Source organism: Bos grunniens, chromosome 4, assembly GCF_055505025.1.
Source record: "Bos grunniens cultivar Pamir isolate PY7600 chromosome 4, Bosgru_T2T1.0, whole genome shotgun sequence".
NCBI classification, from domain to species: domain Eukaryota; kingdom Metazoa; phylum Chordata; class Mammalia; order Artiodactyla; family Bovidae; genus Bos; species Bos grunniens.
This window is the reverse complement of record NC_141168.1, coordinates 75,411,718-75,426,679: the sequence shown is the minus strand read 5'-3', so window position 1 is coordinate 75,426,679 and position 14,962 is coordinate 75,411,718. Positions and strand designations below refer to the sequence as shown.

Genomic DNA, 14,962 nt, shown 5'->3' with positions numbered 1-14,962 from the left:
TGGAAGAACCAGGAGTTGATATTAAGTTTTAAACTTTGACCCTCTATTTCTTTCACTATTGCATTGGGCCAATAACCTTTATTCTTGCGGCTTCTATCAACTGTCTGTTTAACCTGGATTTTATTTATTTATTTATTTTTTAATGATATTTTCTGTGGTGGGTTGAATGGTGGTTTTAAAAAAGATATGTCTATGTCCTAGCATCCTAGAACCTGTGAAAATGCCTTTATTTGGAAACTGTGTCATTGCAGAGGTAATTCACATAAAGATCTTGTTGCTGCTACCACTAAGTCGCGTCAGTCGTGTTCGACTCTGTGCAACCCCACAGACGGCAGCCCACCAGGCTCCCCGTCCCTGGGATTCTTCAGGCAAGAACACTGGAGAGGGTTGCCATTTCCTTCTCCAATGCATGAAAGTGAAAAGTGAAAGTGAAGTCGCTAAGTCCTGTCCGACTCTTAGCAACCCCATGGACTGCAGCCTACCAGGCTCCTCCACCCATGGGATTTTCCAGGCAAGAGTACTGGAGTGGGGTGCCACTGAGATGAGATCATTCTGGATTATCTAGATGGCTCAGAAATTCAATGACTAATGTCCTTGTAAGGTACAGAAGAGGAAAAGACACAAACACAGTGGAGAAGACCTTGCAGAGAGGGAGATGGGGTTTGGGTAAAATATTTTCCTTTACCCTCTTGTGTTAATCTCTTGACAGTTGTGATACCTACCCTCTGGCCTATTTCAATCTTATACAATTGTGGTCAAACTTCTTTTGTCCTTTGTCTATGAGCAGTAGAGATCTTTTCATACTTAATTTGAATTTGTAATATTTTTCTTCTTACAGATACAGAATTCTTTTTTCTGCTCCCTTCTTAGCCTTTCTTTTTTGTTCCATTTTGTCCAAAGAGATGCTCATGCTAGTTAGTTTCTAGAAATGTACCTTTTTCTGGCTGTTTTACACAGTGACTGATGGCTCTTGCAAAACCATTAAGCAAGAAACTTGCCTTTTACTATAAGGCATGCAGTTTTTAGTCCATGGAAGATCAAGAACTCTGAAACCACCTACTTTCCCTGGATTCTTGCCTGGAGAATCCCATGGACAGGGGAGCCTGGCAGGCTACAGTCCATGGGGCCGCAAGAGTCAGACTTAGCGACTAAACCATCATCACCTAACCTGGATTTTAAAGGATTACTTGTCTAACTAGAAACTTCTCCCCACCCACCATTATCCTTCATAACAACACCAAACATAATAGCAGGAGTGGCGACACAGATTTCCTGGCAAACATTCTAGCCCCAAGGTCCAAAATTTATAATATTAATTTCTAATTTTATTATTACTACCTTTTGAGAAAAATCTCTTCCAGTTCTTAAATCAAACACTATTAATCTTAATTTTTATCTACAGGAAATTTTTGTCCCTAATACTCTGCTGCTGCTGCTGCTGCTAAGTCGCTTCAGTCGTGTCCGACTCTGTGCGACCCCATAGACGGCACCCCACCGGGCTCCCCCATCCCTGGGATTCTCCAGGCAAGAACACTGGAGTAGGTTGTCATTTCCTTCTCCAATGCATGAAAGTGAAAATTGAAAGTGAAGTCACTCAGTCATGTCTGACTCTTCACGACCCCATTGACTGCAGTCCACCAGGCTCCTCTGTCCATGGGAGTTTCCACGCAAGAGTACTGGAGTGGGTTGCCATTGCCTTCTCCGCCCTAATAGTCTACAGTGACACAAAAAGCAAACTCAAAAACTCCAGAATAAGATTACCCTTTAAGAGTTAATCTAGTAAAGTCAATAAATAATGGATGAGACTCACCATCTGTATAAATAAATAAAGTGTCATTTATGGCAAATGTCTGATTTAAACTCAACCTGGATAACTGGGATCTGATCTTGGGTAGAAATTACTGAAATGTGATGTTAAATAAGAAAGTTAGAACCTGACCAGTATAAGAAAGAACATGATAACAGAAGTACTTTGGGTGTTGGTATTTGTTAAAACTGGCACATTACATCTGTCAGACATATGTAACTTAAGTGTAAGCAAGTGTGGGGCTTCCCTGGTGGCTCAGATGGCAAAAAATCTGCCTGCAATGTGGGAGCCCTGGGTTCAAGCCCTGGGAAGATCCCCTGGAGAAGGAAATGACAACCCATTCCAGTATTCTTGCCTGGAAAATCCCAAGGACCAGTATAAGAAAGTACATGATAACACAAGAAACTTGGGTATTGGTATTTGTTAAATTTGGCATGTTACATCTGTTAGACATATGTAACTTCCCATATAACAAATATTTACTGAGCTAAGTAATCTGAACTGAGAATAGAGAAGCCAGATATAGTGATAATGTAGACCTCATTCTAAAAGATGTTTATTGTTCAAGGGCAACAACCTGTAAAGAGAAGATCATGATTTTGACATCTGATATTACATTTTTGCATATCACTGCACAGTTCAAGGTTATAGTAAATACAGTTAACCAAGCCATTCTACAGGGTAGTCTTGGGAGGTAGGGGGAAAGAGCTACATGAAAACTAAATTATCTTTTTAAAAACTGGTTATTGAGCCAATATAAAAGACTTACCAAAAAGAACAAAAAAGGTGAAAGGTCACAGGCATTATGGGTTTAAAGCACCACATCTAGAGACACAGGAACTGAACCATCAGTTCTAATTTCATTAATTTGTTCCCTGTAAACCCTCTCTGCTCTCTCAAGAACAGTTCGTGAACTGCATCTGCCTTTCAGAGAGAATAGAAACCCACGTGGGAGTTTCATCCAGCCCAGAATGACAGAAGAAGAAAGTCCAAAAGGAGCCAAGACTTTAAAACGATGACAGACTTTATCTGAAAGATCCCTCTGGGGGCAATTTATCAGTTCTGTGAAGTTTCAGTGACAGCAGCTCCTTCAGAAAGATACAGATTCTTCTTCAGCTTCATTCACTTTGATGTATTGTGGAAAGGTATGACTCAAGAGGCGTTTTGTACAGCAATTAAAGTACAGAAGATTTCAATAGAAACTAGATGGACAGTTAAGTTTTAAAATATTTTAAATCCTGTTTTAGGTATTAACAGCTTTTTAAGACATTTTTTTTACATTAAGAAAGTGGTTTTGTTATTTACTGTGTGCAGGATATTGGACCTAAAGGTTCAATTGAGCCCTGACCTCAAAAAGTCTGTAATTTGGCAAGTAACTAATAACATACGTGAAAGAATGATAATTAGCAATCAAATGTATTGTGTTGCCATAACTGCAGCCAAAACTCAGAGAAAAGAAATACAAGTGTAGAAGAAGAGAGTGGGATATATAGGAGATGCTTAGTATATATTTATTGAAGAAATAATAAAGAAAATTTAAAAACCCCAAACGAATGATGTATATTAGATTACTTTTGTCATGATCACTGCATTCTGGCTCTAAGAACAGTGCTGGATACTAGTCCTCAATGAATTTGAGAATGTGTGAATAAAGGAAACAGACCGTGAATGTGTGTGAATAAAGGAAACAGACCGTGAACCAAACTTAAAAAGTTCAGCAAATTTTCCAGAAATAATAGTCATAGCAGATTGATATGAGCCAAAGGATGAAATCAGGAAGGACACGTAGGCAGTGTCTGAGAAGAAGGGAATGTGATCTGTTCTAGATTAACAATTGGCTACTGATTTTCCTAAGGCACAGTACTTAGTGAGGGGTTACTTATAAACTATCTATCATAACTTAAATCGTTCCCCATATTCTTTTCTAGTGGTTCAGATGGTAAACGATCCACCTGCAATGCGGATGACCTGGGGGAAGATCCCCTGGGAAAGGGAATGGCAACACATTGCAGCATTCTTGTTGGGAAAATCCCATGGGCAGAGGAGCCTGGTGAGCTACAGTCCATGGGGTTGCAAAGAGCCAGACACGACTGAATGACTAACACTTTCACTTTCACCCAAGTCTTTAAGTCATTTCCTGCAGTATCCAGTCTTATTCTACCTATCCTGCTGTCATCCTGTCCTAGCCTATCCCAGCCTATCCTAACCTAAACACACCTTTGCTGGATTCTACCTTCTCCTCAAGATCAGACCCCATTCCATGTGTTTACTGATTAACTTCTCGAAAGAGCAGTTCTCTGTCAGTGAGCCATCTCTATTTCTCTTAACTCTATATACTTTGGCTTCCCAGGTACATTACCATGAGGAATCACAGATGGGCTCTCCGCCTGTCCTGGTTGCCTTTTGTCTCTGTGGCATTCCTCCACTGCTGATCACCTCCTAGTCATCCCACCCCTGAACCACTCCCTCCCCTTCCTCCTGTAGCACAGAATCGTGACTTCCTCCTGCATTTCCTTATGCTTTTTCTCAGTGTACTTTGTCTCTCCTTGTCCTTCTACCTACACCTAGATGAGGGTTCTCCCTACAGAGTTTTCATGTCCTACTCTGTCTCCTGCTTGGGAGAGCACAGTGACTTTAGTGGCTCAAGTTATCACCTGCATCCTGACAACTTTCAAATCTGATTTAGAACCTGACTAGAATTTCTGTGCTTATATCGCCTCCCAGATCCCCCAACCTCAACATATCTAATAATATAAAACCCTCTACTACACATTTTCTCTTTATCATAATTATTATTATTTTTGAAAATAGCAATTTTGGGAAATGGCATCATTCTTCCAATCATCTTATAGAGAAATCTGAGTTCGCTCCAAGACTGCTCTCACCATCCCCAGTCAGCTGAGCATGAACTTCAGTTGGCTCTTCTCCAGTTATTCTATCTCTGTCCCTCCTTCACATTATTGCCACCATCACTGTAATTTCTTTGTTGCTTGGATCAGTGCAATAGCCTCCATAATTTAGGGCTGCCAACTAAAATACTTTGCAGGACCAACCCCTATACAAAAAGTTACTTGTTGTTTATCTGAAATTCAAATTTAAATAAGTCTCTCAGTCTCAGTTTCAGTTCAGTCACTCAGTCATGTCCAATTCTTTGTGACCCCATGAACCTCAGCATGCCAGGCCTCCCTGTCCATCACCAACACCCTCCACCCAAACCCATGTCCATTGTGTTGGTGATGCCATCCAACCATGTTATCCTCTGTCATCCCCTTCTCCTCCTGCCCTCAATCTTTCCCAGCATCAGGGTCTTTTCCAATGAGTCAGTTCTTCGCATCAGGTGGCCAAAGTACTGGAGTTTCAGCTTTAGCATCAGTCCTTCCAATGAATACCCAGGACTGATCTTTAGGATGGACTGGTTGGATCTCCTTGCAGTCCAAGGGACTCTCAAGAGTCTTCTCCAACACCACACTTAAAAAGCATCCATTCTTTGGTGCTCAGCTTTCTTTATAGTCCAACTCTCACACTTGTACATGACCACTGGAAAAACCATAGCTTTGACTAGATGGGCTTTTTTTGGACAAAGTAATGTCTCTGCTTTTGAATATGCTATTTAGGTTGGTCATAACTTTCCTTCAAAGGAGTAAGCATCTTTTAATTTCATGGCTGCAATCACCATCTGCAGTGATTTTGGCGCCCCCAAAAATAAAGTCTGACACTGTTTCCCCATCTATTTCCCATGAAGTGATGGGAACAGATGGCCATGATCTTAGTTTTCTGAATGTTGAGCTTTAAGCCAACTTTTTCACTCTCCTCTTTCACTTTCATCAAGAGTCTCTTTAGTTTTCTTCACTTTCTGCCATAAGGGTGGTGTCATTTGCATATCTGAGGTTATTGATATTTCTCCCAGAAATCTTGATTCCAGCTTGTGTTTCTTCCAGCCCAGCATTTCTCATGATGTACTCTGCATAGAAGTTAAATAAGCAGGGTGACAATATACAGCCTTGACGTACTCCTTTCTCTATTTGGACCCAGTCTGTTGTTCCATGTCCGGTTCTAACTGTTGCTTCCTGACCTGCATACAGGTTTCTCAAGAGGCAGGTCAGGTGGTCTGGTATTCCCATTTCTTTCAGAATTTTCTACAGTTTATTGCGATCCACACAGTCAAAGGCTTTGGCATAGTCAATAAGGCAGAAATAGATGTTTTTCTGGAACTCTCTTGCTTTTTCCATGATCCAGCGGATGTTGGCAGTTTGATCTCTGGTTCCCCTGCCTTTTCTAAAACCCACTTGAACATTTGGAAGTTCACGGTTCACGTATTGCTGAAGCCTGGCTTGGAGAATTTTAAGCATCACTTTACTAGCGTGTGAGATGAGTGCAATTGTGCGGTAGTTTGAGCATTCTTTGGCATTGCCTTTTTTTGGGATTGGAATGAAAACTGACCTTTTCCTGTCCTATGGCCACTGCTGAGTTTTCCAGATTTGCTGGCATACTGAGTGCAGCACTTCACAGCATCATCTTTCAGGATTTGAAATAGCTCAACTGAATTCCATCACCTCCACTAGCTTTGTTCGTAGTGACCCCTCAATAAATCTGGCAACCCTATCCTACTTGGTATTCTATCTTCTAATTTCTGATTGTTTCAGTCTTTCCTTCACACTATGCCAGAATTACATTTCTAAAACAAAGATGAGAATATTTTATAGAACTGGCAGAAATTATCTGACAGCTCCATGTTGCCTAGAGTAAGAGAATCTAAATTCTTTAGTATGATATTAAAGTCAGTTGCTTCTCTGGCTTCAGTTCAGGATTCTAGTTCCAGTTTATGTCTTTCCTTTCAACTATACTGGGAAAATCACCCATCTCTAAACACGTCATGTACCTTTATATTTGTGCTTTTGGTCAAAATGCTGGCTTAGCTTAAACCTTCAAGGCCCAGTTCAAATACCATCTATTTCACAAAGCTTTACCCTAATCCCATCTCCATGGCAATATCCAGATCTTCCTTTGCACTTCTGTAACATTTTTATTCCTTTACAGCCCAACTGCAATCTCTTTCATAGTTAGATGTTACTTGTGGGCAAGAACTCAAAGTAATTTTTATATACAAAAAAACAAAAATACATTGAGTCTTAATTATTTATTAGACACCATTTTAGGTCTTTGCAACTCACTGATCAGCAGCTCTGTGATTTAGGTGGCATTATTTTCTCTAGCTGTAGTCTCCATGTATGCCAGCTCAGTGTTCTACATTCAATAGGAATTCATTAAATTTTTTAATTGAATGGAGAGCTTTTATTTGGGATAATGTACTTTGGGCCCATTCAAGTGAATGTTTTCCTCAGAGTCAATGTAATTTTAATCGATTCATTAATAATCTGCTTTGTCCTAGAAATAATTAAAGATAACTTGATCTGTTATAAGATCAAGATGACAATCTCTTATACCAAAGGCAGTACAATGGGTTGATTTACCATAATTTACTATGAAAAATGAAGAATTCAAAAATATTATGTAAAAAATGAAAATATGAAAAAGCAAAAATATTTAAATTAGACTGGCATATTAAATGTTTATTATAATTTGCTGGATGGGGAGTGGTTCTTAAGGTTTCCCAGGAATCAGTCTTAATAAACTGAGAGCCTGTTTGAATTCTATTTAAAGGAAATTAATTTATTAAATTCTTAAAATTTCTTTCTAAAAAAGAAAAAATTAAAATTTATTCTCTTTAAAATTTTAAAAAGATTAAGAAACTGAGGTCTGGGTCTTTATATAACTCATTTCAGAGTCAAGGTGAGGATATCTTTATGGCAGGAAGATTACATTATTATGGTTTATATCCACAACATCCTTGTAATCAAATGTATCATTATTGAAGGTGAGGTAGCATCACACAGGCAATGAATTTGACAACATGATACAACTGGAAGTTTGCTTTGCCACTCTGAGCTGTAGGAAGTGAGGAATGTGAGAGAAATAATGGCCAGTGCAGAAGCCTAGACTTGGGAGGCTTGTTTGTCCTGATGAATTGACATCTTTGCTAGTAAGGTCAAAGGTAGACAATGTTTATTTCCTGTTTCACTTCCAGGTGTGGCCTGTGCTTTTCCAGTCATTTAACAAAGAAGGCATGTGACACCTACTCACATTTTTGGAATGACATCCAGTGAAAGAGTATGTCGCTGTGGCTCTTGCTGACAAAAATGATAAATTTGAGAGGACACACAGTTCAACCCCTAATTCCTCCTTCGGTATTTTTCTAAATTTTTAACTATTTATTTGCTCTGCAATCATCTGAAGAAAAATAACACTTTAAATGTACTTTTTTTTCTGTGCTTACCACCATATTATAAAGTAGAGAATATTATTAAAGTATTAAAAAGTATTATTAATTGTTTCTTTCTTAGCTTCCCACAACAAAACAGCTATGCAATGATGAGATATCCATTTAAAACAAATGATTCACTTGTTTGACTATATTTTGGAGAGGCTAGAGGCTTTGGACAAAGGAGTTACTTTGTTCTTAGCTTCTCTCTCATTGTCTTTTCAGCTATGACCACTGCAGTAGATGTGGAAAGAAGGTTTTAAGGCATTTTGTCTTTAGGTATAGTCATGTAAGAACAAGACTAGCTTCTGTTCAGGATGGTTCTAGCAGGGCTGGTGTGAGGCAGATGTGAGCACCAATTTTGCCCAACCAGTAGTAGTCACAGTTCATGAATTTTTATTTTATAATGTAGAAAACAAACAGCCTTACTTCCTCAGGAATAGATGACGATCTAGAATTTGCCCTATTTTGAACAATAAAATTTGTTCAAAAGGTACCTACCCATAACAAAGTAAAACCTCAGGTTCCCGTAACCAGTAGTGTCCAAGTAAGGGGTACATATTTTCCTCTCTCCATCTTTGAGGAAGACCACTGATAAACCTGATTCTATTGTTCCACATTCTGTACCAATGACAGCTCCCACGATGTCCCACCTTTAAAAAAATGACAAACACTAACAGTTAGAATATTAAGTCAAAGCTTTATAGAGTATAACATTTTATTTTTAATGAGGAATATTTACTTAGTAATAAATAATTCTGAAATAAAGATGTGGTATCTCCAATTTCCTTGAAGAGATCTCTAGTCTTTCCCTTTATTTTACTGTCCTCTATCTCTTTACATTGTTCATTTAAGAAGGTCTTATCTCTCCTTGTTACTCTCTGGAACTCTGCATTCAGTTGGACCAGAAAGAAGGCTTCAGTTCAGTTCAGTTCAGTCGCTCAGTCATGTCCGACTCTTTGAGACCCCATGAATTGCAGCACGCCAGGCCTCCCTGTCCATCACCAACTCCCGGAGTTCACTCAAACTCACGTCCATGGAGTCGGTGATGCCATCCAGCCATCTCATCCTCTGTCGTCCCCTTCTCCTCCTGCCCCCAGTCCCTCCCAGCATCAGAGTCTTTTCCAATGAGTCAATTCTTTGCATGAGGTGGCCAAAGTACTGGAGTTTCAGCTTTAGCATCATTCCATCCAAAGAACACCCAGGACTGATCTCCTTTAGAATGGACTGGTTGGATCTCTTAGCACTGAAGAATTGATGATTCTGAACCATGGTGCTGGAGAACACTCTTGAGAGTTCCTTGGACAGCAAGGAGATCAAACCAGTCAATCCTGAGGGAAATCAACCCTGAATATTCATTGGAAGGTCTGGTGCTGAAGCTGAAGCTCCAATACTTTGGCCACCTGATGTGAAGAGCAGACTCACAAGACCCTGATGCTGGGAAAGACTGAAGGCAAAGGAGAAGGGGGCAGTGGAGGATGATATGGTTAGACAGCATCACCATCTCAGCGGCCGTGAATTTGAGCACATTTTGGGAGACTGTGGAGGACAGAGGAGCCTGGTGTGCTGCAGTCCATGCTGTCACAAAGAGTTGGACATGACTTAGCAACTGAACAACAACAACAAAGATGCAGCACTACAGGTTTTAGATAATGAAAATGAAAGGGAAAGTGTTAGTTGGTCAGTCATGTCAGACTCTTTGCAACCCCATGGACTGTAGCCTGCCAGGCTTCTCTGTCCATGGGATTTTCCAGGTAAGAATACTGGAGTAGGTTGCCATTTCCTTCTCCAGGGGATCTTCCTGACCCAGGGATCAAGCCCAGGTCTCTGGCATTGCAGGCTGATTCTTTACTACTGAGCCACCAGGGAAGCTCCTAAACAAAGTTTTAAACACATTCTTTTCACTATTACAGTTTTTCTGTGGAGAAAAATTTGATCAATACTATGTATAGTGTGACTTCCCCCGTGGCTCCGTGGTAAGGAATCTGCCTGCAATGCAGGAGCTCTAGGAGTCGCGGGTTCGATCCCTGGCTTGGAAGATCCCCTGAAGGAGGCCATGGCAACCCACTCCAGTATTCTTGCCTGGAGAATCCCAGGGACAGAGAAGCCTGGCGGATACAGTCCAAAGGTCGCAAAGAGTCAGACACAACTGAAGTGACTTTAGCATGCATGACATGTATAGTATATCTGCTACATAATAGCCTTTATCCTCAAAGCACTTAAACAGTTGAGATTGAGGCTCAAATTTGAACTAAGGAAACAGGAAATCATAAAAGACAGTACCATAATATTATAAATACTTGTATGGTATTTTGCACATTAAAAATAGTTATAGCATGAAAAGTCAAACAACCTGGCAAAAGTCTAGCAAGTTTCCAGAAAGGGGATGAGATTTAAATATGCAGAAAAGAATAAAAATATTTACTATTTAAAAACTCTTGTATCTCCTTAGTATTTAGCTCTGCTTGTGTCTAATTTGGCCATTGCTTTTCACACAACTAACTTGCCTACAGAGGAAACTGGGACACACAGACATAAGTGGCTTACCTAAGGCCAACTGCGTGTTTGGCTCTGAAATTGAGATAGATATTCTGTTTCTTAGTTCACTGTTATTTTAGTAGTTGCAGTTCTAAGAAGGGTACTGTGCCAAGACAATTATGTTGAACTGTTTGAGATCAAAATGTTTAGAAAATGTTTTTTTTTTTTTTTTTTTGTATTTTAACAGATTATATCAATCATTTAAGGAAAAGCAGCTCCTAATAGTACTAGACTACTGTAAATACCAGGAACCTCTCTCCACTCACACAAGAATATTTCACACTGGTTCATTGGTCTTTTACCTGCTCCATTTATCCCAATTAAGCCACTCAGTCTACTGATCCACAAAGCAAGTTAAGGTTATAAATGATGCATATGATGACTCCTTTTAGGCATCCATCTGCTTTAGAGTATTTTCAAAATGAAAGATTAAATTGGAAAAGATGGAATTGTCACAGACTAAAAGAACGTTTTATTCAAGTGAGAAATGAGATTAGCAGTCTTTTTCTCCTAATTATTAGTTGTAACTAAGTAACTCTTTTAATCTAAATGAATTGTTTTCATGACTTCTACCACAGAGAGGGTTATATGAGACATGATTTAGGCTGTATTATCTCTTTTTAATCTTTTTTAAAACATATTTAATTTTATTCTAATTTTCATTTCTCCCAATATATTTGAAGATAACAAAAGTGAGGTTATTTTCTTTAAAATAAATAATTAAAATAAATATATTACAAATATATATATATATACACAATAAAATAAATACAAAGATATATACAAATATATATTACAATAAAAGGAAATAGAAAATTTAGTCAGCTTTGAAGAGAAAAGTGGAGAGAAATCTGAAAAATCACTTTGTAAAAGTCTCACTGCTTTAAATAAATTATCTTTCATTAAATAAAAATTCAGTAGGAGCTTCTTATGGCACAAGCTCATTCTTTCATGAATTTGTACAAACACTGGTTCGAGCTTAGTTGGAGGCAAAGTATCCTTGAGGGGGTCCCAGAGCTGAATCAACTACTGAGGGACCTGATAGACACCTGCCCAGAATTCAGAATCCCTCTCTGTCAGGTTGCAAAGTTGTAGTCTATTCCAATTACAAAAATATCATGGTCTCTGATTCTCTCAATATAATAATTACATGAAGTAAAATTATGACATAACCGAATCTTTTTTGTTATCTGTTACAATATAACTTTTTATGAACTATTATAAATTTGATAGTCAGTATATGTTGATGGGCATGAAAATGCCATTTGAATCAAGAGATGTTAGTATTTCAGAGATTTTGTACTGATGTTCTTTCTGCAAAGAATATTCTTGCCCAGCCAGCATGGCTGACTCCCTAATCTCCTTTAGATATTTATGATGATGTCACTGACTCAGTGAAGTCCTCCTTAGACATCTAAAATTGCAACCTCCAATACACTTATACGTGAAACTCCTCCCAATCTGCTTTAATTTTCTCATTAAGAAATATATAAAATCCAAACTATACTATAATATAAAAACAGTATAAGTTATAAGACATATCTTGTTTGCTAAATAGTCTCATTTAACATATTGCATTTTTCATTTACATATCTTGTTCATGAACATAACCAAATCTTTGAGTCCAGCAGTGGTATTTACAGAGCTCTATAGTTTTAGCAATATCTTGGATGGTACTGCAATTTTCCTGAAAAGGAGTGTTACTTCTCTACAGTTTAAATTGTTTTCCCCAAGGAAATGTGGTTCTTTGTAAACTGCATTTGAAGGAATGACTGCCTAGAGGGAAGAACTCTCTACAATAAAGCAATTTATATTTATTCTTTGATGGCTAATTCTAAAAAAACATCCCTTACATTATTTATTATAAATACATGGGTATCTATTATTTATAATAGAATGGGGCAAAGTTGCAATACGCAAAAAAATTTAATAATCAATAAAATGCCTTAAGGCAACTTTGTTCCTTAGAGGTAGAAGGGCAAAATAATATTTAATTTATATTTTAGTGTATGTCCTTCTACTTTTTGTATCAAAAAGAGAATTCTTTTTGTAAGCAAAACTAATTTAAAGAAGTTTTTTTTTACCCGGAAAGCTTGTGATCCTCCCTATTAGCTGCTTTGGAATGCCTTGAGAATATAATTATATTTTAATCAGCTCACACTTTAATAGTTTTAAGAATGATACAAAAGTATAACTGATTCATTTTGTTGTACACCTATAACTAACACAATATTGTAAATCAGCAATACCCCAATAAAAATTAAAATAAAAAATGATATGGAGTAAAACTTAAAAATTCTCACCAAAAAAAAACCAGAAGTGAAATGATAGATATGCTAATTAATTAGATTTTATGTTTATATATATCAAATCAACATGATGTACACTTCAGATATCTTACAACTTTATATGTCAACTGTATCTCAATAAAGCTGAAATTAAAAATAGTGTTTTCATAAGCTAAAAAAAAAAATGATGAATACTCTTCAAAGGGCAATCTGGCAGTAATTATCAAAATGAAAATTACATATATACATATATATGTATATGTATATATCTGATTTTCTAATTGTCTTTTTTCTTCTTTTAGGAATTTCTCCTTCAGAAATACTTTAAGTATACAAAAAATCTATCACAATATTCTTTGACTATCAACAGAGGTCCAGATAGATAAATTGGTACAGTGACATTCTGAAATAATGATATATATTCACTGACTAAAAGAGACATTCATAATATATTGCTAAATTTTTAAAAATCAAGTTTAGTAAGGAAAATTTGACCCTAGAGAGTATTTTTGTATGGTCATAGAAAAATTTCTGAATGAATATATACCAGAAAACATGTCTACATTTTAACAGTAGGGATTCACATTGGAAGACTTTTAATTTTTACTTTACACATTTCCTTTCTTTTGCAAAAGGAAAATCACTTTCAGAAACAGGAAGAAAAACATTCAATTTATATGTGTTAGAATTCAGAATGAAAAGTTAAATTATTTCATCATAGATTGATGAAAATACTAAGAATATGAACATAGGAAACAGAGGTCTTATATTTTAAATACCTTTTCCCCCCTACTACAAATATTGGTACAAAAGCCTCTAAAAGGTAGTGGAACATTTCACATGATCTATGAAGATCTGTTTTATTATATTTTCCAGAATATATTAAACCACCTAAAGTTGATGACTTTAGGCTTGAACTAAGATATAGAATAGAGCCTGGCTATAAGAGCCTACATTTACCAGATTCATAACATTTTTTTATCTACTAGAAATTCTCTGAGACTGAATAAGTTCATTACATCCATAAGGTCTCTATTTGGGATGAATTCTTTGATATTTAATAAGGAATGTGCCATATGTAAAGATTCTTCCACATTCATTTATATTCATGAGGCTTATCTCTAGCATAAGTCCTGTGAGGTCTAGCAAGGTGTATACTTTGACTAAAGGCTTCTCCACCTTCATTGCATTTATAGGTTTTTCCTCCAGCATGACAGCTTAGGTGAAGGTAAAGGATGAGTTCTCTTTGAAGGCTTTCCTGTATGAACTGCATTTAAAAATTCCTTTCTTCAATTGGTTCTGCTATATTTCACTCAAATTCAATTTTGTCTTAGGTTTTTATTACATGCATTATTTTTATTTACACTCTTGTTGGAATAACATTAATAAAGAGTATTGGCTTCAGAATGGTAGAAAACACTCAGCTTCCTCACCAATAAAACAGAAATATGACCTAGACTGAGGATGTTTAGAGAAAAAGATATATCGCCTGGCATATTACAGTTTCAAATAATGTTTGTTTCCTTTTCTCCCCACCCCCACCGCCTCGTAAAATATAGTGCTATTTTTGTTTTAAAATAAGTCAAAGTGGCAATTCAAGTGAACTTTTAAATTACAATGAGTATTTTTTCATATTAGAATTAGCAGAGCAGCAATCTTGCACAAAGTTGCAGTACAACATGCAAAATGTAATTGCTTAATCAATCAATTTAAGCAAGGCCATACTTAGCTGAAAGAAAACTGTACTTTCTATCAGTGGGTCTTTTGTACAGTCCAAGATTTGGGCTACAAACCTATCTGGGAATTTAAATTTATTACTTATGTGATCTAAATGGTCAAGTGGTTTTGCTTTAATAATAACGAATGTGCCTGTTAAAAAAAAAAAAAAAGGAGACCCACTTAATACAATGTTAACAACAAAAAAAAAGGAGACCCACTTAATACAATGTTAACTCAGACTGTCAATCTGTCCTTGATTCACTTATCCTGAATTATAAGCTTAAATAAAAT

General features: G+C 37.0%; 1 protein-coding gene across 2 annotated transcripts in view; it reads right to left on the bottom strand.

Annotated features, from left to right (window-relative positions):
• Positions 1-14,962, bottom strand: part of RELN (reelin) — a 557,372-nt gene that overhangs the window by 205,085 nt on the left and 337,325 nt on the right. For both annotated transcript variants that reach the window (XM_086397037.1, XM_086397038.1), the window contains exon 12: positions 8,628-8,779. In XM_086397037.1, coding sequence (XP_086253163.1) covers positions 8,628-8,779 — 152 coding nt within the window. The remainder of the gene's footprint in view (positions 1-8,627; positions 8,780-14,962) is intronic.